The 24,921-nt window shown below is 38.5% G+C and overlaps 2 protein-coding genes and 1 long non-coding RNA gene across 6 annotated transcripts in view; 2 read left to right on the top strand and 1 right to left on the bottom strand.

Annotated features, from left to right (window-relative positions):
- The window catches only part of CTNNA1 (catenin alpha 1), a 311,490-nt gene that overhangs the window by 240,555 nt on the left and 46,014 nt on the right, over nt 1-24,921 (top strand). For all 4 annotated transcript variants that reach the window (XM_025924622.2, XM_086702905.1, XM_086702902.1 and 1 more), the window contains exons 8-9: nt 23,324-23,404; nt 24,735-24,887. In XM_025924622.2, the coding sequence (XP_025780407.1) occupies nt 23,324-23,404; nt 24,735-24,887 (234 nt within the window). The remainder of the gene's footprint in view (nt 1-23,323; nt 23,405-24,734; nt 24,888-24,921) is intronic.
- LOC147584434 (uncharacterized) lies at nt 1,247-16,280 on the top strand. Its single transcript, XR_015249743.1, has 2 exons — nt 1,247-5,338; nt 5,389-16,280. It is a non-coding gene; the product is annotated as an uncharacterized LOC147584434 (long non-coding RNA).
- Nucleotides 7,944-12,387, bottom strand: LRRTM2 (leucine rich repeat transmembrane neuronal 2). Its single transcript, XM_025925043.2, has 2 exons — nt 11,637-12,387; nt 7,944-11,290 (listed from the first exon to the last, which is right to left on the bottom strand). The coding sequence occupies exons 1-2, from the start codon at nt 11,638-11,640 to the stop codon at nt 9,744-9,746; spliced, it is 1,551 nt and encodes a 516-aa protein (XP_025780828.1). The 5' UTR covers nt 11,641-12,387; the 3' UTR covers nt 7,944-9,743.

Below are 24,921 nucleotides of genomic sequence, written 5' to 3'. Positions count from 1 at the left end.
AGCCTGCAGCCTGTTTCAGATTCTCTGTCTCCCTCTCTCTCACCCTCCCCCGTTCATGCTCTGTCTCTCTCTGTCTCAAAAATAAACGTTAAAAAAAAAAAATTAAAAAAAAAATTGTATATTTCTGAAATTTTCACAACCATGTCCTCCCGTATACCCATGTCCTCTTTGCCTCAAGGCACATTCCTCACTCTAAAATAAAAAACCAGGAGAATAACTATTCATATTAATGATGCGAAAGCTCTTGGGGATTTTATTTGATCAGAGAGCTTGAGTGAATGCTAATTATTAAAGCAAAAAGGGTACTATTCTTAAATGGCTGGTGTTTCTGACCTTTTGAAGGTAAAAACAAAGTGAATAAACATTATTTGATATTTGAATTTGTACAAAGGGAAAGGTAGACTGTGAAGACAATGTGGATGAAAGATTGTGTTTCTAATGGTGTCTCCCAAATTATGTGGATCATTTTGCATCTGATAGTTACTTAGTTTTGTGGAGTCAAGGAGCATCTTTAAAATTACAGATATTTTTTAGAACGTTGGTGCTCAGCATTGGATATACTACAACTGAATGGTCTCTGCTCAGTAAGGTGGTTTTGCTTGGAATTTTGGGAGCTGTGAGGAGAAGCAGGTATCTGAAAAGCTTGTATATGTGGTGGTAAGTGAGGATCTAAGAGCAAGCCCAGTATCAAGAGATGTGGGAAAATGGAGAAAAGTTGTGGAGGATGGAGGAGATAAAGTGATCTTCCTTGTTGGATAAACTGGATCATGATCTTAGAAAGACAATCCATGAAAAAAGTTCTTTGTCTTAAAAAATTGGAGCCATAAGGTCTGCAGTTTCTGAAAAAGACTGTGTGTATTCATTCAGACGGGTTAATTCTGAGCAAGCTTTATATTTAATATTTTGGTAATATGGAGGATCAGCAGTAATCACGAAACATACCTTTCTGTGTGCATTGAACTCACAGGTTATCTTTGTGTTTAAAAAAAATTTTTTTTAGGGGCGCCTGGGTGGCGCAGTCGGTTAAGCGTCCGACTTCAGCCAGGTCACGATCTCGCGGTCCGTGAGTTCGAGCCCTGCGTCAGGCTCTGGGCTGATGGCCCAGAGCCTGGAGCCTGCTTCCGATTCTGTGTCTCCCTCTCTCTCTGCCCCTCCCCAGTTCATGCTCTGTGTCTCTCTGTCCCAAAAATAAATAAACGTTGGAAAAAAAAAAAAAATTTAAAATAAAAAAAAAATTTTTTTTTAATGTTCTATCTGTTTTTGAGAGAGAGACAGAGTATGAGGAGGGGAGGGGCAGAGAGAAAGAGAGACACATAATGTGAAGCAGGCTCCAGGGTCTGAGCTGTCAGCACAGAGCCCAACACGGGGCTCACACTCCCAAACCACAAGATCATGACTTGAACTGAAGTTGTACACTTAACTGACTGAGCCACCCAGGCGCCCCTCTTTGTGTTTTTAAATTCTCATACCTCTCCTCATATCAGTAATTCTGGCAAATCTGCCTAGGAACCAAATCTGCCATAATTGGTTGGGCTACTTCCTAGATCAGATGTGGTAGACTTGAAGTACATTTTCTTCTAAGCAAAAGAAATAAACATAATAGTGATCCTTAATTCTTAGCTGTGTATTTTGTCCTAAAATAAAATAGAAGCTGAGATATCATTGGGATTCTTATTTCTTTTGAAAAATCGTATCTGTTTATAATAATGAATAAATAGTAGAGTTGTCCTATATAGTTTTATTGAACAAGGGAAAGAGATTATCACTGGATTTTGAGTGACTACCTTAAACAGAAGGAATTTTGGAATTAGGGAATCTATCTTTTGAAATTTAGCCTTGATTCATAAAGCCAAACCAGAGTATTGTCATACATGATATTATAATACATTTTATAAAGCAGATCACTTGACTGTGGGATAATGTGGTCAATTTTTATATCAATTCTAGATATGAAATGTGTATGTAGGCTATTGACTTATTAAAAGTTGTCGCTAATCTTCATTTTGGATACGATATATTAATTTAGTGAGTTAAGTAAGACTAGAAAGTAAGGAGTTTCTTGGAGTAACACAGAAGTCGGATATGTTTTTATATGATTATATTCTCTGCTTGATGGATCTGTTGCATCGAGTTCTCCACATATGACTATTAAAATAGAAAGCATTTATTGAACTTTTATTCTGTTCCAGCCTGTTCTCAGTACTTTACGTGGATTAAATTCCCCTTTGGTTGTTACTACTATTAATTCCATGGTAGGGATGAGAGGCCTAAGGCATAGTGAGGTTAAAGGACTTGTCCAGGGTCACAGGCCCAAGTGTGGAGGCTCTTAATCACTGTGCTCTTTACTCCTGTTGAAATCTAGGTAGGTGTTCTAATAATGTACAGACTGAGTTAAATTTTAAAGGGAAAGTTAATTTTCTGACAGCTATCAGACCAGTGAATGCTTTATCTTTTTAAATCTGTTCTTTCTTAGAAAATTTTAGTTAACATCTTAGAGACATCTTATCCAAGTAGAACATTTATGATTATCGTTGGCACAACTAGAGATGATGCATGAAATGTATATCTTTCATGATGTAGTAGAAGAATTTTAAATTTTACATTGTACTCCTCATCTATAAGTCTTATAATGAAGCATATACTTACTGGGTGTCCCTTACGTGATGGAACACTGTAGTTTGGATCCTAGGGATTTGATAAGGAGGAAACGTGAACTACTCTCCCAAGTAGGTGCATGTTCGATCTTGCTGACTTTATAGGCACCATGCTTATGTAGACTTCCTTACCCTTAGCTTTTTCAAGGGTTGACAAGCTTGCCTGTTCTTCAGAACCTCTTTGGAGATACTGTCTGACATTTTTCCTTATTGATCCTACAGCTGGTTCTATTTTATAAGTAATTAACAGGGTTTTGCATGTAAGTGTCTCTCCCCTCAAATAAAGTAGTGTGCTCCTTTTATCAGATGAAAGCTTTTGGTTTTGCTCTTTGCCTTAGCCACCAGGAGGATCAAGGCCAAAGTAGTGTAACTCAGGGGCGCCTGGGTGGCTCAGTCGGTTGAGTGTCTGACTTTGGCTCAGGTCATGATCTCACTGTTTGTGAGTTCTAGCCCCACATCAGGCTCTGTGCTGACAGCCTGGAGCCTGCTTCGGATTCTGTGTTTCCCTCTCTCTCTGTTCCTCCCCACCTTGCACTCTGTCTCTCTCTCAAAACTAAATAAAGATTAAAACAAAATTATATTAAAAAAAACAACAAAGTAGTGTAACTCAAAAGAACTATTTCATTGCTCTACTAGGGCTTTTTTGTAAGTTACCAACACCCTTTAGAATCTGGGGAAATATTTAGACACATATACAATATTTGCATTATAACTACAAGAGGTTCTTGCATTCCATGAAACATATCCTGGGCCCTTAGAATTAAGAATCCCTGCTTCTGAGGTTTTCGCATCCTTATTTCAACCATTTTGTACATAGGAGTGTATTTTCCTAAGTTTCCTTGACGTCATAGAATTAAGTTATATGTAAGTGATAAATAAATAGTTGTCAAAGGTTTAAAGTGCTGAGCAGTTTGCCTCTATGTGTTTGGCAGCTAGGCTATGGGAAATGTTTTAGTCTATCTCAAGAGGAGCTTTTTGCTTCTCATGATGATGAACATGTGGGCTAATGTAAATGGCTGTAGAGTTTTTGTCTGATTTTTCAAAGAAGTAACCTAGAGGTTATTTAAATATATGTATATGTAATACTATATATTTAAGTTATACACATAAGTATATATGTGTGCACGTATATGTATATATATATGTGTGCGTGTGTGTGCATTTTTTTTTAATACAAATATGGAGCGTAACAATGGAGTTCTTGTTCTCTGGACACAATTTTGAAAGGATGTTCAGTGAAGTTACGACATTTTTACATCTTTTTACCATGGTTCTTGGTAAAGGGGCTTGATGAAAGTTGTAAAAAGACTTTGGGTATTGTCTCTGAGACTACAGTTTTAAAATCTAGTTCTCAGGTGAGAGGAGAGTCTTCTCTCTTAGGGTGGTGGTAGAGTCATTGGCCTCTGCCTTCAGGATGATTGTTCGCAGATGCTCCTTTATGTTGGGTTTCTGGTGGGAGGTCCTGAGTTGGAGGCCATGTGCTAGGCTTTACTCTTAGGCCTCCATGTATAAAGGGATGGTGTATGTTAAGTTTCCAAACTTTGCATGATAGGATGCTTCATGGTACTTTCCTTTGGAAATTTCTTCCTCTTTAGTGTCCTCTTTGGATAGAGGAAAGGAGGCTCAACATCTGTCCCTAAAGAGTGTTTCCAAAACTTTGGCTAGTGTGGAGGAACTCATGCTAAGGAGGAGAAATGTTAGGAATAGCTGTGATTTTTCACCTCTCTTTCCCTTGGCTCTTTGTGAAAGACAATTTGTAGTACATTCTGTCTAAGGGAGATTTGAGTACCCAGCTGGTTAGATATATTTAAAGAAAGGAAAAAAATCACTTGAAACAGACCTTGAAGAAATCTATTATAAATTTGAGTGGGAACCTGAGAATGCTGTGGCATACAGGCAAAACTAATTAAAATAACTGATAAAGAAATGAGATGTAGCTTTACAAGGGATTTTCAAGATTTAAATGTATGACAATTAGGTTAATAAGCTTTTTTAACTCCATAAAGTATAGGAATTCAGTCCTTTGTGCAGTTTGAAACCACTATCACCTGTGCCCTCTAGTGCATAGTGGATGAGTTTGACAATAAAATTTTGTGCTGTGGTTCCTTCCTGCCTCTGCCCTCGTTGCTGCTGAGATTCCTGGTGTGATCGCTGTCCTAGCTTCTCTGATTCTCTGATCCCCTCATCTCTGGATGAAAGGGGTGGCCTTATTTCTTCTTGCCTGTCTGATCCTACTGCACTGCTCTGGACCTGGAGAAGTAATAAGTGTATCCTGACAAGTATGGCAGCTCCTGGCAGTCAGTTCCTTGAGACCAGGCCCTTTCTGCCCCCAGTGCTGCCCAGGCATAGCATCCTGTTCTGGGGGGTATTTATGCCAAGCAAGGGACACTAGTTGAAAATCTTGCCTGCCTTTTCCATATCCATATTTACTGAGCTGGTGTCTGGGATAGAAAAGGTCATGTAGAGATCCTAGAGATCCCAGCATGATCAACTCCTGTGGACATCCCTCCCAGGAGTGGTGTGCAAGGTGCTGCTGGGATCTGTCTCCCACCAGTGGACCCCCAAGGTAAAGGCCAAGTTGCCATTTGCTGGGTAGAGGCAACCTTTTTGAAGCTGCCCAGGCTGTGGTGTGGTGGCAGTCTACTTTTGGGGAGAATGGGAGATGGCAGCCAACCTTAGGCCCTGTGATTCTCAAGGATAGCTGTTTGTCTATTTGCTAAGGCTTGTGACAGAGCAACTTGTTAATGTGTAACTGTTAGGTATTGTCATGGTAGCTTTTTAACTAGACCTCCCACTCCCCACCCCCGACAATTCCCCACCTGCCCACACCCCACACCCGTTACTTTCTTCTTAGCTTAGTTTAACCTGTCTCTTAACGAAGACAGTCAATTAGCTGCCCTTTACTCAACTGGCACATTTGGCATTGTAGAGAACATGGTACAAAACAGATGTTCGTTTAAGGTTTCTGTGTCTGTCACAAATGGCTTTTTCAAGTTTCACGTGTCAAAATTGATTGCCTACCAAGGGAAAGCTTAAAAAAAAGACATTCACTTTGTACAGTATACACAATTTTAATAACAAAACTTTCCTGTACACTGCACTTTGTTACCACCCCCACCCCAGCCCCCAATATAATAGTATTTTCTTCCCAACCCAGTTGCCCACCTCCCAGCCAAAAAAAAAAAAAAAAAAAAAAAAAAAAGGCTCTTAAGGTAATTGAACACAATGTGTTTGGACTTTTAGTGTCCAGTCTCAGTGTTGATAAGAAGGTTCATCAAACATTCCATATATCAGACTTGTTTTTAGTTTATCAAGGAAGAAGAATAGGTTAGTTGAAGGAGTAGCAGATGTTTCTAAATGTTTGTAATAGCTGGATGAAAGCTTAACAGCCATTTTCTATTTGTTTTTGGCCATATTCAAGCACTATGAGTTTGCCCTAGGTTAAGAACAGAAATATTTAATTGTCTATGAATGACTTTATCATCCTTAGTTTTTTTCTAGTTGAAGCTCTTTAGCCAATAAGATCGGAAAATCATGGCCTAAAACAGACTTTTGAGACAGGTCTGTCACTGTATATCTCTGTTAGGAGCTAAGCTTCTAAAAATATTCTTTTAAAATTTCATATAGATATCCACATTTTAGGGAGAGAATGGGGCATTATACAGCCTTTTATTCCCTGATAACCTGTGTAGGAAGTATGCATTAAGAAAATGATATGCCTGTTTTGAATTTTAGGTTTTGGACCTAGCGATACAGAGGGCTCATTTTTATTGGAAAGATGGAGTCTAGCTCTTGGTGACTAGCATTAGAATAAGCAGATGGATTTTAATAATTAGTGGAGTTGGAAAGTTCAATCAATTCCATTCATTGAATCGGTATAGAAATTAACTTAGGCACATTAAGAAATTACATGTGTTAGTGCAGATTTTTGGCTTAAAAAATTAGTATCTTTGCTATTTGATGTTGGCAGTGGGTATTCTCTGAGTTGTGTGTGGATTTGCAAATTTATCGGCCCACTCTCATTTCAGAAGAGTGATTGAAATCGCTGGCAAGCTACAGAAATGAATATAAATGATTCCAAACAAGCTCTGGGTTACTAGGTGGGTACAGTATCATAGCCTTCTTAGCTTTTCTTTGTCCAGAGAGATTTAATTATTTTTCTGGTTCTTGATTAAATGATCATTTTCCTCTAACCTTGAAAGTGAAAAAAGGCCAGGGTTGGTGGGGGAGGAGGAGGTGCTGAAGAAGATAAGACTACACTGAAAAACAAAAGCCCTAACATTGTATTACCAGGATCTGCAGTGTAGCTGTGATGCTCTTCTACCCTAGCCAGTTGGTAAAGAGAGCACAGATGACTAACAGTCTCATCTTCAAACCTGTGCTGATACTGAAACACAAATAGGCCAAAATTAAATGGAATCCTGCCTTCTACAGGCAATTGAAAAGGGAAGTTTGCACTTTAAATGGAAAAAGGAAAATGCTATCTGGCACTGTTACTTTTCTCTGAGAGCATTAGCGAAAAAATGGAGGGCAAAAAATTTTACAGTTTTCAACTGGAAAATATTCCTTTGTGGCTTTGCTATGCTGTTCGCCAGAATTAATGAATGGCTTGCTTTTCCAATTTACTTTTCTATATACATTAAGGATTTTGTCAATTGGTGGTCCATTTTACTAACTATAATCTTTAAGATTACTGTGGGAATTCTCAGCCAGTATTTCTCATTCTTCATAATTTCAGTTAATATTGGTTGTGGATGCAATGATGGAAAATACTCCATTGCTATCCTTCAGGGCTGGTGGAGTCTGTGTTCTGGGCCCAGTTGTATTGTGACAAAGCTGTGCCCAGACAAATGGCCATGGTTACCCTGATAAATGGGTTGGTAAATTTTAGCTCGTGGAGTTCTCATTTGTAATGGGGCTTCTGATCCAGCCCCTCCATGGGGAAGTAGTGAGTTGTGCTCTATGTTGTAAAATCAGCTTCTGTCTCTGCCCAGGCAGGCCCAGGCTGGTTTAACAAGAAATGAAATGCTCACCGCTCATGATCAGCTGAACACAGCTGGGCTGAGACTTTGCCAAACTAATCTATCCACCTTAAAAAATAGAGCACATTTTACCTTAATAATTTGTGATCTCATCTGCTTTTTTACAAGACATGTTTTCTTTGAAATGTATTAAAGAAGACCCCTTTCTCTTAGTATTAAAGAAGAAAAAAATTATAATTAAATCTTGTGGGTTAAACTGTAGTCTTAGCATGTTTTCATTTCAATCCTGAGAGGAAAATATGCTCTGAATGATGGATATCATGTTAATGGTCATCTTAAGGAAAAGATAACCTGTTTTGTTTTTTTTTAATGGTTGTGGTTTTCTCTAAGGATACATGCCTTTTTTCACATACATTAAATGTCAGTTGTAGAAATGCTCATTTTTTCAAAATTAAGTCAGTGGTCTAATTTAATGGGTTTTGCTACTGCATACATGGAGCCTCGTTTATGGAAAAATTATGTATGGATTGGTGACTTTCATCTAAATCCCAAATATGTCATAGTTTCTTTGTAGAAATCATAATCAAAGAAACAAAATACTTACGGCAGTTTTCTGCATGAAAAGTGTGGCATCATTATCATTTGTTAATTATGGAATGTATCTATTAACACTTTCTTTTTCAGCTGCAGGACCCAGGGCCTTGCCCTGTTTGATGCAGATTGTGTAGTTAACCTTTGCCTCACTCTTGGTTGCCTTTTTAACTTAAGCTAAACTGTTTCTGCGGGTCACATTTCAAAATGCTGCCTTTCTGTTTCATCCCTTCACATCCTTGTGGCTGCATAGGCATGTAGGGTATTCTCCCATGAGAAAGCTTGCCTCAGTAATGTTATTCCCTTCACTTAGAAGGAACTGCTCTTACAGTATGGATATGTATCTTTATTAAACAGTCAAATTTTAGCATATCATATTTAGAAAGTGATTTTTTTCTTGGTTCCATTGTACTGTATTCTAGTATATTCTGTTGCTAGCCGATTATTTTTAATTTGGCTTTTTGAGGTTTGAAGATTAGGAAAAGGCAAAAGAAAGAGGTTTAAACCCCTTTGTCAAGGCATCTTTGATTGTGGAGGGACGGAGAGAATTGGTGTGTGTGCTTTCATACTACAGGGAGCAGGTCACAGGATTGTTAAATGGACTCAGTTTATCTCTTTTCTCTCCGAAATAATTTCTAAATCTTTTTTCACATATAAATGTAAATATAGGATTTAGTAAACTAATTAGTAAAATGATGATTTTTAGATTAGTTTAAAAATTGTCTAAGTGCCACAAAAATCAACATTTCCATTATAAGTCAAATTAGAGTTGTATAATGTGAAGTCAGTGTGATTATTTACTATTGATTTCATTGTAATGAGACCTTTTCACAATCACTTGGATTCATTGTTTAAATATATTAAAGAGTCACTCAGCTTATTAGAATTACATAAAGGGTTCTGATTTCATAATGTGGACTTTGATAGTGTCTACTAACCCAGGCAAAAACTCTGGAAGAAGAGTGTTTAATATTTACCAGTCTTCAGCATACATGAAATTCTACTTCCCACACTGGCAATAAATTGTAGATTTGAGTAAATACCAAATTGTCATAGACGAAAACTTTGCTAAGCCTCCTTTTAAGCAGCAAGCCAGTTGTGGTTCTTGGGATGGAGAGCAGTGATCTAACAAGTATTGATCCATATCTTTTTCTGCTCAGTAGCTTCTTTCCAAACTGTTTTCAGTAGAAAAAAATAGCATATGGAGACCTTAGTGTAAATGTTTACACATGATAGTATATAATAATTACATACATGAAATGTCTTATTTTGAAATAAGCATTTTTAGACTTTGCAACAAGAGTGCAAATTAATATGAGCTTTGCTTCATATAACACTTAAAATATGGGTTCATTAAAAAAAATTAAAAATACTTCAACACTTCAAAAACTTAAGTCTCCACTTGGTTTGGAAAATTAGGCTTAATGTCACCATTGGTAAAAATTAGGTATGTATTTATCCCCTACTATGTAAAATAGGTTACTTATCTGATGTAATTTTTGATGACGGGTAGATATTATACTTCACATTCTTTGTATGGCAGCTGCTGACACTTGCACTGTCCATAACCATTAATGATGATGAAGGGTCCTTCATGGGTGGGTTCATATTCATTATACGGTCCTTGGTCTGACATGTTTGACATATGGAGTCGTGTTTGGGATCGGAGCTGCCTGTGGTTCTGAATCATTGAGCACTGCCTAATTCTTCTTAAAGTGGGAGGGCAGCACTTCCTGGAGATGAACACTATAAAAATAATAAAAAAGAAAGAAAACAATAAAGCCATTGTTCCTGTAATTACCCGCTGAGTGAAGATGGCATTGTCTGGTTCGGGAAAGTGTTCCTCAGTAGTAACTGCTATGCCTGCAGTAGTTGGGATTTCTTTGTCTCCCACATGGTAACTTGATGAGCTTATTCTTTTTGTATATTCAGTGGTTGGATCCCTGTAAGTTGTAGCCATGGCAGTGACAGTGGTTGATAAATTCCAGCAGAGCTGAAATCCATGGACTGCATCTAGTATATCCTCTCCTTGGGTGTGGTCAGGACTGTGACATAGGATGGAATGTTCCCACCGACCTTGGAAACTGCCCAGCCAGGAGGCCAAAGCACATATTCGAGGGCTGCATTCCCACAGATTGCCAGAGAGGCCAACAGTTGTGAGGGATCTCAGGGAGTTTAAGATCTTGGAATCAAGGCTATTTAACTTGTTGTTATCCATGAGGAGAATTTTAAGATTAGGCATCGTGTCAAACACTGTCAGGTCGATGGCTTTGATTTCATTTCCAGTCAGGTCTAGCTTTTCTAAAGTGCCCCAGGTCCACTCCATCCCACATGTCAAGTTGCTAATTTTGTTCCATTGTAAGAAGAGTGTGTGCAGACTGCTTAGCCGTAGGAAATGAGCAAAATTAATCTTCGTCAGCTGGTTGTGCTCTAGGTGAAGCTCTCTCAGTTTGATTAATCCTGCAAATCCATTGCGAGCCAAACTTCGCAAACGGTTTGTGCTCAAATCCAGAAACTCCAGACTACGACAGTCCCAGAATAGGCGTACTGGGATAGTCCGCAGGGAGTTGGACCGTAAATGCAAGGTCTGCAGTTTCCGAAGGCCATAGAAGAGCTCTGGGTGCAGAGATGACAGCTGATTAAAAGACAGGTCCAAATTTTGCAGGTTAATCAGTTGAGTAAAAGTTGTGTTTGGTAAATAAAATATTTTGTTGGAACTTAAGATTAATTCCTTCAGTTTATATAGTCCTTGAAAAGCATCTTCTTTTACTGTTGAAATTTGATTGTGGTCTAAGTGGAGCCAGGTAAGTTGACTGAAGCTGGCAAATTGATCCCTTTCGAGCTCTGTGATGTGATTGTGCCTCAGGGACAGGCCCAGAGAGCCCTTGTCTGTGGCGTTTGGCACTGAGCGGAAGCCCTGAGAGTCGCAGTAGAAGAGCAGCTTCTCGCAGCGGCATTTGGGTGGACACGCCATACCCAGGGCAGGCAGCATTTTTAAAACCATACTCATTGCATATATTGCTGCCAGCATAGGGGCCCCTAATGGCCACTTGAAATGTAAGCCTGCAGAATATAATTTAAGGAAAACAAGAAGATAGGATATTTTTCAGCAGAATGTATGAGCTCTTAAAAAAAACAACATAACATTATGGCGAAAGATTTCACTGCATATAACTTATTTTTCATTTGCTGCAGAAAAACTAACCTTGTTAGTATGACTAGAACACAACTTAAACCATTAAGAAAAAAGATAAAGAATATTCTGTCATTAGCAGTATAGGCTTTTACCTAAACCTCAAAACCCAGAAATTTGACAGTGATCTCCCTCATAAAATGTGAATTTGGTGGCTTATTTTAGAAAGCATGATTCCTTGCTGACTGTATAAGACACATAAATGCATGGACTTACCCATTCTTCTGAGCACATTGGAGGCTGCATTCAGTCGCGGTTGTTAGACTCAACGCAGTGAGTCTGTAAAAGGCTCTAACATGCAGGAGCCTTTGACCAGTTTCCTGTTTTCTGTGTCCCAGGCTTTCTGAGTAAAATCATCCAGCAGGGTGAGTTATTTTTTCCTTAGGATATTCCTCTCGAAAGCATTGGTTTCATTTTCTCTGTCTTCTCTGATTCCTCAATCAGTTTTGAATGTAAGTTATTAAATTTCGTCCTCCTTTAACTGCTCAGCTGGTTAATCAAAGCTTCAGTCTCTCCTTTCCGCAGCCGTTAGTTCTCTCGGTCTTAACTTGTTGATGGCAGATGGGCGGCTTGTTGCAGAGAAGAGCTCCTGGAGCAGCATGAGTGCATTTACTGAAAAGCTTTTCCGAGAAACGGCACAAGAATGGAATTGCTTATGTGCTGCGACCACACAGAACTGTATATAGGCTGACGTCACCGGGTGACGTGTCTTTTGTTTGGGTTTTCCAGAAGCTTTACTGTTATAAAGCACCGTGCTTTTTAACAGTATCGGGGTCGTTGTAAGACCCCTTGATTATAATAAAGCGAGAAAGAGAGCTCCTGACTTAAAAAACATGGTATTCCTGCAGTGTATGAAGCAGCAGTGAGGTTGTAATAAAGGCTGCATTCAGGAAGACCCATCTGAACAGTGAGTTGGGATAGCAGAGTGATGATTTTTAATGCTTGGAAGAACCAGTGTTAGACTGCCGATTCTGCAGAGAAGAGATCATCTAAATGGGCAGGAGCCTGCACGATTTATGAAGTACAGATTTAACGCCAGCCTATGCAAGGTAGTGCCTGCTGCTCTGGTAGTTTGGAAAGCTACTCAGTCACCTTGTTGTCATGCTTGGTTAAAATGGAAGTATGACTGTGATTTGCTTTACGTGTGTTGGAAAACTACCCAGGTGGGCTTGGCTTCTTTGTCATTAAGAGCTTAACATCATAAACTAAGAATAAAGGGGGAAGGGAAGAGAAAAAGCTTACAAAACTAAGTATTTGGTTAGTTTACTGGTTGAGAATTTAAGGGGAACTTGAATTAAAAAGATGGTCCTTCTCTGTCTCGTGTTACAATGTTTTAATCACAGTGCTGATTGAAAAATAATGCTGATTTGATCCTTACATGTCTTACTAGGAGAAAAGGTTAGGGTGATACTGTCATTTAATACTGTATGTCCTAAACATTAACAATGGAACAGAAGTGATTTAGGACAAGTGATAGAGCCTGGTTGGATTCTGGTACAATCCAACCTCAGAATCTCACCTACTCCTTCACCTGAAAGCCTCAGCTAATGCTGAGCATGATTGGGGCATTGGGGCACCCAGATAACAGAGCATTTGCATACTTAAGAGCTTCTGCTGGCACACCTAAGAACTGACTTTGAGTTGCACACTAACTGTTGGAATCTCTGGTGAATACAGAAGGTCACTCATACTTTGGACTAGGATTTTTGCTTTGGCTGTTATTACTTGACCTGATGGTGTCTTCTCCCCGTTGAATAGTGTCATCACTGTTCAGAACTTGGTTTTGAAAATTAAAGAACCATGATTAGTATAAATGTGAAGGATTTTTCTAGCATTAGTGAGAGTCCTATATTCAGGCCTGACAAACGTAATGCCTTTTACACATCGGACCTTATTAATTTGGCCTTCCATGGCAATTTCTGTCATAACCATTGGTGCTTAACCTTCGTGGGTCTTGTCTTAGAACTGGAGGCAAAAATCTCAAAACTACCCTTGGTGTCTGTGAAACCAGAACATCACTGACCTGTGGGCTTCCAGGGGCTTCATCCCATTGGGCAAGAAGTCATTGTCTTAAGAGGCATAGTTTCTATGTAGAAGAGTGCTACTGGAGTGAGGATTGGAAGAATCCAAGGTCGTTTATTCTGAGTGCTGTGTAAAGGTGCTGTGAAAACAGCAGCACATGCTGGTGGATAGTCTGAATTCTCCTAGAAGCAGACCCCAAGAAGGATTAGAATTATTAGAGTTTTGGGATGCCTGGGTGGCTCAGTTGGTTGAGCCTCCGACTCTTGGTTTCACCTCAGGTCATGATTTCACGGTTCATGGGTTCAAGCCTTGTGTTGGGCTTTGCGCTGACAGTGTGGAGTCTGTTTAGGATTCTCTTTCTACCCTCCACGTTCTCTCTCTCAAAAACAAACAAACAAACAAACTCTTAAAACCTTAATATTTCTCCATCTCCATCTCCTTCTTTTTTTTTTTTTTTTTTTAATTTGTAAAGTTCCTGGGAAGTACAAAAGGAAAGAGAAGACCATATGAATACTCTGAAGGCCAGTGGCGTCTTCAGACCACAGGGCAAGTCTGACACCTCTGAAAGGAGAGAGGAAGGAAAGATTTGACAGATAGTCTTAGACTGCAGTGCATCCCTAGGCCAGAGAGAAGCTTCTAAGCCAAAGTTGCCCATGAATGGAACCCCACATTCCTTGGGACAGGCCTGCACTAGTACTCCCACCTTTTTCCTACATGCTGGTTAAGGAATGAAGGGAGGGAGAGGTCCTCAAGGATGCCACTTGCCACATTGACCATCTTTTCCATAGTCTTGTCTGTCTATAGGCTAGTCATTCTTTAGCTGGTTCTATAGACTATTTGCAGAATTCTGTTGCTTGTGCATTTTTCTGTGAATAAGATTTAACCAGTCTCTTAAAGGGTCTGTGATCCTAGGTTACAGAATTTCTGTTCCATAGGAACTTTCTTCCAAAACACCTAAGGAGGGGAGTCTGATAAGAGTAGTCTCTTAATTTCTTTTTAAAGGAAAACAAGCCCTTGGATATTATAAATGCCTTACTGAAGTCAGCTACTCTCTGATGGAAAACAAAAACAAAAACAAAAACCTTTGCCAGGCCGTAGGAACTGGATTAAATTCTTTCGTGAAGTAACCACTTTACTTCCATGTGGAGAAAAGCATTAAAGTCAATTGGATTTGAGCAACCACAATTGGGATTGAGTTGCATATGATAATTTAGAAGGAAAAGCATCTGCTTCCCCTTAGACTCTTGGTTCCTTTCTCCTCTCTAGTCTGCTTGCCTACCTCTTATATATTAACAAATGGAAAATGCTTAAATTACATTATCCCAGCACTGTTATACCAGATTTGTGGGCAAGGAAAATTGCTCAGAGAAGCACCTGTGCAATCAAGAGTAATTATTTTTTGATGCATCTGGAGAAGTGTGCAGTATTGCACCGCAGAAGTAAGCAGTAATACAGTATCACAGGACCCAGAGAATTTGTTCTGGGTTACAGGTCATCTTGTTCACTTGCCTTCTCTTTGGATTCAGAAGGTTCAGTCTTTGGAACCAAAGAAGATACAGTGTTTGTCTTAAAAGTTGGTGGAGTACATAGTTCCCATTGGTGGAATTTTGTATCATTTTTTAAAATCTTTATCTTTCTTTAGCTAAAAGGACTAAACAGAGACCCATGTTCTTTCTGAATTAAACGTTGTTTGTTTGTTTTTGGTTTCATTTTGGAACAGTTTTACTCTCCACACATATGCCTTTGACTTAATTAAAGTGGCAGTACAACCTCTGCAAAGTACTAACCATAGCTGTTTAAATTTTCACTGCTTTAGTTATTGTTCATGACAAGGCAAAGGAGAAGTAAAATCTAACTTGTCTCTTCTCTTTGTGAATGGTTTTAAGCAAATTGAGTGAATCAAGTGGTAGGGCTTAGGTGCTGTAGTTACATGCATGAAAGCTACTCTACATGAAAGTTTGTTTTTAATATGAATTACTGATTAGAGAGAATTATTTCTCAGCTTGGAGAAGCAGATGTACAGATATATACATGGAGTTTTGTGTTCTTTTGTAGGAGAGTGGAAGCTTAATTTTGCATTATGCTAAAAAGTGAAATGTTTTTTAAATCATGCCCAAATCCAAAAATTGTATGTAATAACTCTAGCACCCGTGGTGTTGCACAAAAGGTGCCCTGGAGAAGTAATGTTAAAATAAATCTTCTTGCTACCAGTCTTGATTGATAACTTGGAGAAACTCTTCATGTTTATCAAAAAGTAATAGTCACTTTTAGGGTGGAGGTCCTGGATTTTGTGGGTCTCAGTATGTCCCCTTGTAAGAACCTTTCAGGGTTCTTATTTGGCCGCCTCATATTTGGGCCTACCTTAGAGTAAGTGGGTTTTACTAGCCTTCTTTTGGAGGTAGGGAGGAAGGAAGATGAGAGAAGACTATGGTAAATCCTAGAGTTGTTCACTGCTTTCAAACCGTGTATATTTGAAGGCAAATATGTGACTGTTGATTCGCTGTTTAAAAAAAAAAAGAAAAGAAAAAGAAAAATCATTGAGGTTGATGCTGAACATTAGCTTGTTATCTTCCCAAGAAACAAAGCATACCTGACAGAGGCAGATAGAGTTTGTAATGTAAGAATTGATGGCTTTACCAATCTATTGTATTGGATATTGTCTAAAGAGTAGTTGATAGTCACAGGTGGAGCCAGAGGATCTGAGAGCATTCAGAACACTAGGCTCCTACAGTGTTGGCGCTCACTAGACCACTGTTGCATGTAAATAAACATGTGGGTGGTTGGGCATCTTCCTTAAAAAAAAAAGCATTTTTTAAAACTAAGTTGTCCACATAAGGCCTCCAGAATCCCCCCCCCCTTTTTTTTTTACTAGATCTTTGTCCCTATCCCTGCCCTCCATTGATTTTGATTTTTAAAAGTCCTTTTGTTCTCTTAGTAAACATGATTGAGAAAGTAGTAAGAAGTAGTGGTGGCTTTGCTAGGGATGGTGAACTGTGTTCCTTTTGATGCTGTAACTTAAAAAGTTCAGGATTTCTTCTAGCTTTGGAGGCATGTAATTTTTGGTAGTTGTTGCTGTTGGGGGTGGCAGGGCTAGGATCATGTGACAGCCTAATTTTGTTGTGCTAGAGTTATGTTCTGTGCCCAGGGCTAGGTAATTCAGCAATAGATCTTTGGGTGATACACCTATGTTGGACGTTAGGTGAGGGAAAATCTTCTGTAGAAGTTTGGGCACAGGTACATTTCAGCCATGAAGATCTTTTATTTTGTCTACCATAGACCTCAGACCAAATAGAGCTGATCTTAAAATCTTTTTTTCTAAAGTTTACTTATTCATTTTGTGTGTGTGTGTGTGAGAGAGAGAAAGAGAGAGACAGAGAGAGAGAGGGAGGAAGGGGCAGAAAAAGAGGGAGAATCTTAGGCAGGCTCTGTGCTGTTTGCACAGAGTCCATGCGGGCCTTGAACTCACAAAACCATGAGATCATGACCGGAGCCAAAATCAAGAGTTGGATGCTTAACCAACTGAGCCACCCAGGCGCCCCTTAAAGTCTTGGTTAATGCACAGACTGATTGAAATTTGTATTGCCAAACCCTTTTCTTATTCTTGTTCTGCCAGTGGCTACCTCGTGTTCATGTTTCCCTCTCCCTCTTTACGTGGCAGGCTTCATTTTTAAATTCTGAAATATGGCTAAGTTTGGATTTGTCCTTCCTGCTTCTCCCTCTGCATTTACAAGTAGTTTTCTGTTTAGATATGTTTCTCATCCTACCCACATAGCTGGCCCACAGGTATACAAAAAGCCATTTGCATAGAGTAGAATTAAGAGTTACGATATCCATTCATATTTTCTTGAAGAATCCCTTCCAGTTTTAGAGGCTTTTTGACCCCATTGGGTAAATTTAAAAGGGTGAATTTGCATGTATATTGACTAGATGTTGGCAGTCTTCATCGCTGAACCTGGGAAATGTCATTCCCTTTAGAAGTCTGGAGTAGAAGGACAGCGACATGTGCTGAGACCAGCAAAAAATAAAAATAAAAAAAATAAAAAATTGAACATGTGATGTCATCAGTGCAAAGAAAATCAGCAACAAAAATTTGGTCCAAAGAGAACAAGATCATTTCTTATTCTGAAAGTCTTACAGTATGGCAACATTATAGCTGCAGTTGAGATTACCCCGTATTACTGAAATGGTTCTGCTAAAGCTTGACATCCTGTGGGAGTTGATTCTCTACTGCTGCTTCTTTGTGTGTGTGTGTGTGTGAGAGAGAGAGAGAGAGAGAGACAGAGACAGAGACAGAGACAGAGAGACAGAGACAGAGAGGGAGAGTGTGAGATATGGGGTGTCTAATGGCTTCATAGTTTCCCCTTGTATGGCTCTTCTATAATATATGGACATGTAGTTTGTTTTGAGCGTTTTGGCTTTTGCAGACAGTGTAAAATGAATACCCTTTTAATATCTTTGCATCCTTAGGCAAGATTTTATATAAATTCTGAACCAAAAAATCACTAGGTTATAGAGTGTGTCTATTTAAAATTGATAGTAGTGCCTGGGTGGCTCAGTTGGTTGAGCGTCTGACTTCGGCTCAGGTCATGATCTCACAGTTCGTGGGTTCGTGCCCTGCATCAGGCTCTGTGCTGACAGCTCAGAGCCTGGAGCCTGCTTCAGATTCTGTGTCTCCCTCTCTCTGTGCCCCTCCCTGCTCATGCTCTGTCTCTCTCTCTGTCAAAAATAAATAAACATTAAAAAAATTTTTTTAAATAAATAAACATTAAAAAAATTGTTTTTAATTTGATAGACATTACCACATTGCCTTCCGAAAAGTTTTAAACCATTTCATACTTCCCCCAGAAGTCTGTAAGTGTTCAGTAACCACCCCACCAACTCCTTCCCCACCCCCACAACATATTGTAAAATACCTGTGAATCTAATAGGTAAAAAAAGCTTTCTTTTCTTTGTTTCTCTTATGAGTAACAATGAGTACCATGTTGTATATAGGTGTATTGTCATTTTGTTCCTTCATGTGGACTGTGTATTTCATTTGCTCATTCTCACTTGAAATTGGTCATTTTCTTAAAGATTTGTAAACTGTTCTTTTATTAAAGAAATTATTTTTTTCCCAGATATTTTATAAGTATTTCTTCCACTTACTGCCTTTTAAAAGTCTTTATATAGGTAATTTTATTTTTATGTATGTATGTATGTATGTTTTATTTATTTTTGAGACAGAGAGAGACAGAGCATGAACGGGGGAGGGTCAGAGAGAGAGGGAGACACAGAATCTGAAGCAGGCTCCAAGCTCTGAGCTGTCAGCACAGAGCCCGATGCGGGGCTCGAACTCACGGACTGTGAGATCATGACCTGAGCCCAAGCCGGACGCTTAACTGACTGAGCCACCCAGGCGCCCCTATAGGTAATTTTAATGAATGGCAAAACTGATGAGAATCTTCCTTATATTAAATAAAGCAAACACACCCTTGACATATTATGTTCAAGATCCAGTACCTGTTGGATGAGCATGAGATGTTGTAAAATTGTCAGTAAACAAAGATTCCCTGTTAACACATTATCTTAATTAAGTAGGGCAAAGAAGATCAGAGCCCTTTAGAAGGTTTTTTAATTGTTGTTAATCAACATAGAAATCAGAACAGTTCCATGATTTATCAACAGTTCTTAGCCTGATATTCCCAGATAATGAGCATTTTAAAATCCTTCTGAAATATCCTCACAGTTGGGTCATCTTATTCTTTTTTTCTGGGTTATTAATAGTTTCAAAATTAAGGCCTTATTTTACGACTTTCATATACTTAGTTTTTGTATTTGTTTGCTTTAAATACTTGTTTGTACTTCTGTTAACTTTCTAACTTACAGCAGCTATTTAATGTGTAAGTATTAGCATCTGTTTTAAGAAAAAAGAGATTAGAATATCTCAGCTACATGCATCAGTTTGTGCTGGACTGTTTTCGTATTGGCTAACTTTTCCCCATCCTGGATTTTGTCATATTTTTCTCCAGAAAGATAAAGGAATAGTTCACATTTGGTTCTGATCTCCCAGGATTTGGTGGAATGGTGCCATAGATTCATTCACTGGAAGCACTGTAAAAGTTTTCACTCTATTTTTCCCTGGAAGTGCTGTTTATTTTGTACTGTTACTTTTTAGGTTGAGTAGGCTTTTGTAGGCTCACCTGGGAACATTTGTCACATTATTTCTAGGGATTAAAATGTACCTTGAGATGCCGCCAGCTGTGCCAGGGACACATTTCATACCTTCCCGAATGGGAAGAGTTGGGCTAGAGCCCAACTAGAACTCGAGTTGAGAGGTTGTAGGGTATGGGTGAATAATTGTGGACTAATGCACCAGTCACAACAGTGCGATAGTGTCATCTTTGGCAAAGGTAGGAGTGGTTTGGGGGGAGTTGTAAATTTGTTATAGGAGAAAAGATTACTCTTTGTGAGGCAAGGGTCTGGTCTTTGGAAGAAAAAAAATGCTTGTTTTTTCACAGGTTACCACCAAAAATGGGGTAAAATCCTCCTGAAAAGTTCAGTTATTAATAATTAAAAAAAAATCAGTGCCTGACTTTAATCTTGTGCATAACTTCCCCTTATTACTCTGACCCACTGTTAATTCATTTAGAACTCCTACCAGGCCCAGCACAATACAGAGTATTGCTAAATTATATGTTGTTCTGAATTATTTTAGCTCAGATTGTAAACTTTCTGAAAGAAGGATTGTGGCTAGTCCTGCCTACTCCAGTGGATGCAAAGTAGGTGCTCTGTAAAAAGTGTGTCTAAATAAATAGAATTTATTATTTGGCCACGCAAAAGGCAGGTGGAGTGGCTTCTTTATGCTTCTGTTGAAGATGGATTTTGAAAGCCCTTTTGCTGTCCCAGCTAGAACTATGTTGCTAGAAGCCATCTAGCTAAGAAGTTTCTCTCCTCATTTCAGCTGCTATTAACTTGCTGAGGAGAACCTATATGTTGAAACCCCAAATATGCCTAATATTTTTTTCAGAAAGCCCTTTTGTCACTGGTTAGCAGGACAAATATATCAAATGTGAATGAACCTAGGTAGCCTCTCTGCTTAGATGGAATAGAGTCTCTCAATTAGGTAGGTAGGAGTTGAGAATCATTTACTTTAAAGGTTAAATGAGCACCTTTACTTTGACATAGCTAAAACTAGAATTAAAAGATCCTAAGACTTTTAATTTCAAAGAGAAGTAAAATCTTGTTTTACAAATAAGCAACCTTTCCAATTTCATCAAGCTCATTTTTAAGGTTGTAAGTGTGTAGATGCATGTGTACTTACCCCTATTTTAAATGATTGGAATTCTAAAGTTGAGCGCGCGTGCGAGTGTGTGTGTTAGAGGGGTTTTGATTTAAAAGGTGGTCTGTCTAGTATAAGCTAAAAGCTTCAGTAAATAACTGCTTCTGAACTGTCCCTTCCTGATCAATGAGGCATAAACTTTTATTTCCTACAGTAACAAGAAAGACAAATAGATTTTTAAGGTAGTTTGACAAGTACAGATTTAACAGATTCATAGTCTGGGTTCCATCTTAAAGTAAATTTTGCTGTTGGCTGTAAATCCCCTCAAATCAAGTTTGAGGATTTGCTTTATGTAACTTGCAGAGTAAACCCTTCTGCACAAATTGAGGAAATTTCTGGGGATTCGAGGTTACAAGGGGTTGGAGTTTTCATGAGGTCATTTAGCCCATCCTTTGGGTTTTAGATAGCCAATGTTTTCTGGAATAAATGATCTACTAGAAACATCCTAAAATGTGGCTAGGAAAAACGACAAACATGACTGGGAGAAGTTTTCTTGAAGTGTGCACTTGTGTGTCTAAGGAATGTACTGAGACTTTCCTCATTAAGGCATTAGTTATGAGGTCAATTTGATTTTTAAAAAATTCAGTTTTAGTCACCTTTGCCTTAGATCCTGCTCTTTTGATCTTTGAGATTGTAACTAATTATATTTGTCAAGTTATTTTCTGACTGAAGGCTATGAGTAAATCACAGTTTATTCCTGCAGGTAGAAATTCTCATACTTCAATCAGTTATGTTGAGATTCCCCCCCCCCCGGTTTTTTTTTTTTACTTATTAATATTACTGAACTACTTAACTTTATTGGCAATACAGAACTATTGGGGGAAAAGATAATGGATATGACCCTAACCAGATTTGATAGTGAACGTACTAATTTAGCACTTGTATTTCAACTCTCTGTATTCCTAAAATCCCGTCTTGTCATCTTTTTGTCCTCTGCTAAATAGCCTATATTTCTTAACATTTCTTCTGTTTTCTCTTCTTACAACCAATGGAGATAGGGGCAGAGGGACAAGTGTCATTTTCCCCATTTAATAGATGTGGGATAAGAGAGAAAATGAGTTAGAAATGTACATAAAAGGCACTGAGAAAATATGAAACCACATCTCTCCATCCCAACTATTCACCTGCTGTGCTGGCTTGTGTACTGATGGCATATCTATACCAGAATGCCTTGAGGACACCCAAAAGTAGAACATTGGGTTAGATTCCTTTGTCCATTTGTATCTATCTTGTGATTACTACATGTTTTATTTCACATTGGTTGGCTGGGTATTTAGTAAGGAAAAACTTTTAATATACTTTATAGTCTGACTCACCTGATGTCTTACCAAGGTATTTCCAAGCACGTGGCTAGTCCTCCCTGGGGTAACTTAACTTTATTTCCTTTTCTTCCAGCTACTATCTATTTTGGTACTGCTTAAAATGTTCCCGGATGCAAATCTCAACCTCCTGAACCCTGGAGCAATGCCCATTTACATAACTGTCTCAGAGTGACTAATACATTCTTTCTGTGCAATACAATTGGATTAAGCTCAGCCTAGAACTTAAAAATATATGGCTGAAGAAATCTTACAAAGCATTCTTGTTCGAGCTACATAATATACATTATTTACTCTGACCCATCATGGTACATCTTAACTTTAAAATTCATTGTTTCACATTGTTTTGGTCCCAGGTGCCATTTTTCACATTTTAACATTGTTCAAATCTCACAGTTCATCAAAATCAGGTGTAATCTCTTCTTGCTTGAAGTTCAAGGAGAGCTGGTTCTTTAATGAAATTGGTGTATGCTGAACCTTGAATTAAAATATTAAGTTTAATTTTTCAAGCAGAAGCATTTAAGTGAAAGTCATATCTCCTGGATTCTTTTATTTTGGTTAAAACTCCATCAATTCTCACCATCAGATAATGTGGAGCCTAAGAATTGTAAGGTTAGGTTTTTATGAACAAAGTCACATGGTTCTCCCCTGCCGTGCCCGCATTTATTTCCCAACTTTGGGCTAAAAAAAATTGCCTTTTTATTTACTTTTTATTGTATTTTAAAAAAAAATTTTTTTAGTGTTTATTTTTGAGAGAGAGAGAGAGAGAGAGAGAGAGAGACAGCATGAGTGGGAGAGGAGCAGAGAGAGAGGGAGACACAGAATCTGAAGCAGGCTCCAGGCTCCAAGCTATCAGCACAGAGCCCGACGTGGGGCTCGAACTCACGGACCACGAGATCATGACCCCAGCCGAAGTCAGATGCTCAGCCGAAGAACCACCCAGGCGCCCCAAGAAATTGCCTTAAAAAAAAAAAGTTGGTTTGGGGCACCTGGGTGCCTCAGTCGGTTGAGCGTCTGACTTCGGGTCAGGTCGTGATCTCATGGTTTGTGGGTTTGAGCCCCGCGTCGGGCTCTGTGCTGACAGCTCAGAGCCTGGAGCCTGCTTAGGATTCTGTGTCTCCCTCTCCCTCTGCCCCTCCCCTGCTCGCACTCTGTCTCTGTCTCTCAAAAATAAATAAATGTTAAACAAACAAATGTTGATTTGAGCAAGAATAGCTATCAGCTGTAATTTTCTTATTTTCCAGGCTGGACGTAAAGAAAGAAGTGATGCACTCAATTCTGCCATAGATAAAATGACTAAGAAGACTAGAGACTTGCGTAGACAGGTAAGCTGGGAAAAAACGTGTCAATTGCTTTCCTAAGTTATCAGTTTTGTAGTTTTGGTTAAAATTCTAGGAAGTATTTGGCCCATATATTTTACTGGGGTAAAAGGATGGTTTGTCACAGGAAACTGCCTATCTCTATTTGGTAGCTAATAAGGTTCTAACTAGCTAATAAAATCTCTTGGGGACCTGGAATAATGGAGTCCCACTGGGATGGACTGAATCAATTAGCTTTAGTGTGAAAAGGATGTACAGGTAAGAAAATGAATTTCAAACGACTTGGGGACCTGTGAAAATACCCTGAAGGATCTTGTGGTACTAGATTACATACAGGAGAGACAGAAATTGCTGTTATTTGACTTGCCCCGTTCTGATTACACACTTGAAGTTCCCTTAGATCCTTGGTGAAGATGTGCTTCCAGTATAAATAGGTGGTGATAAAGATGTTTGGGTTGCTCAGTTTTCCAAGTTAGTAAATACAGAGGAAAGAATCTCTTCGTTTGTTAAATCAAATGTATTATGTATGTGATAAATGTATTATTTGTATGCATAATGTGATAAAATTAGTAATTTTATTACTAATGTGATCAAATTAGTTATTAAGACTTAAAAAGAAGTTGCAGTGGGGTGCCTGGGTGGCTTAGTCGGTTAAGTGATCGACTCTTGATCTCATCTCAGGTCTTGATCTCAGGGTCATGAATTCAACTCCCTCATTGGGATCCACGCTGGGCATGAAGCCTACTTTAAAAAAAAAAAAAATTGTAGTAATAATAGTTTCCAGACTTAATAGACATTTTATTGTTCATGTCTGATAAAAAGCAAAGATGGAATGTGTCTTTGTTTTTCTTCTAGTGAAGTCATATCTTAAACGGTTATAAAGATAACCGTTAATAGGTTTAAGGTTCATAGTGTGCTAACCCTGTTCAGATAAGCCAGAAAGTACTTAATCCTCTCTTTTCACTTTTAGTTAGGAATATAATTGCATATGTTCCAAGGCTATATGTATCAATTCAATCCAGAGCTGTTTTCTGTTCAGCTTTGTACTATTCCTTTAAGAAAAAAGTTTTAGTTTTGTTAATTCTCCCCAAAAGGGGGATATTATCTTGAAATTTAAGATTTTGTTGTTAAAATGCTATAACTATAGTATAAGCATTACTTTAGGATCATGTTTCCTCTGTCCCATGTTATATAACTTCATGGCTTACATGAGGGATCCTCATATAAGTGCAGCCAGGCTATCATGAGCTTCCACTAAGATTTAAAAGTACCAGAGAAAAAAGCAGTCTAGTTTCTTAGTAGAAATAAAATCAAATTTTTACAATTTAATTCTTAGCTACGCAAAGCCGTCATGGACCATGTTTCAGATTCATTCCTGGAAACCAACGTTCCACTTTTAGTATTGATTGAAGCTGCAAAGAATGGAAATGAGAAAGAAGTTAAGGAATATGCTCAAGTTTTCCGTGAACATGCCAACAAATTGATTGAGGTAAGTGTATTATCAGTTTCATTAACTGTGTAAC

Source organism: Puma concolor, chromosome A1, assembly GCF_028749965.1.
Source record: "Puma concolor isolate L17-30 chromosome A1, mPumCon1.1.hap2, whole genome shotgun sequence".
Lineage (NCBI taxonomy): Eukaryota > Metazoa > Chordata > Mammalia > Carnivora > Felidae > Puma > Puma concolor.
Note: the sequence above shows the minus strand (reverse complement) of the source record. Positions and strands in the feature narration are given on the sequence as shown.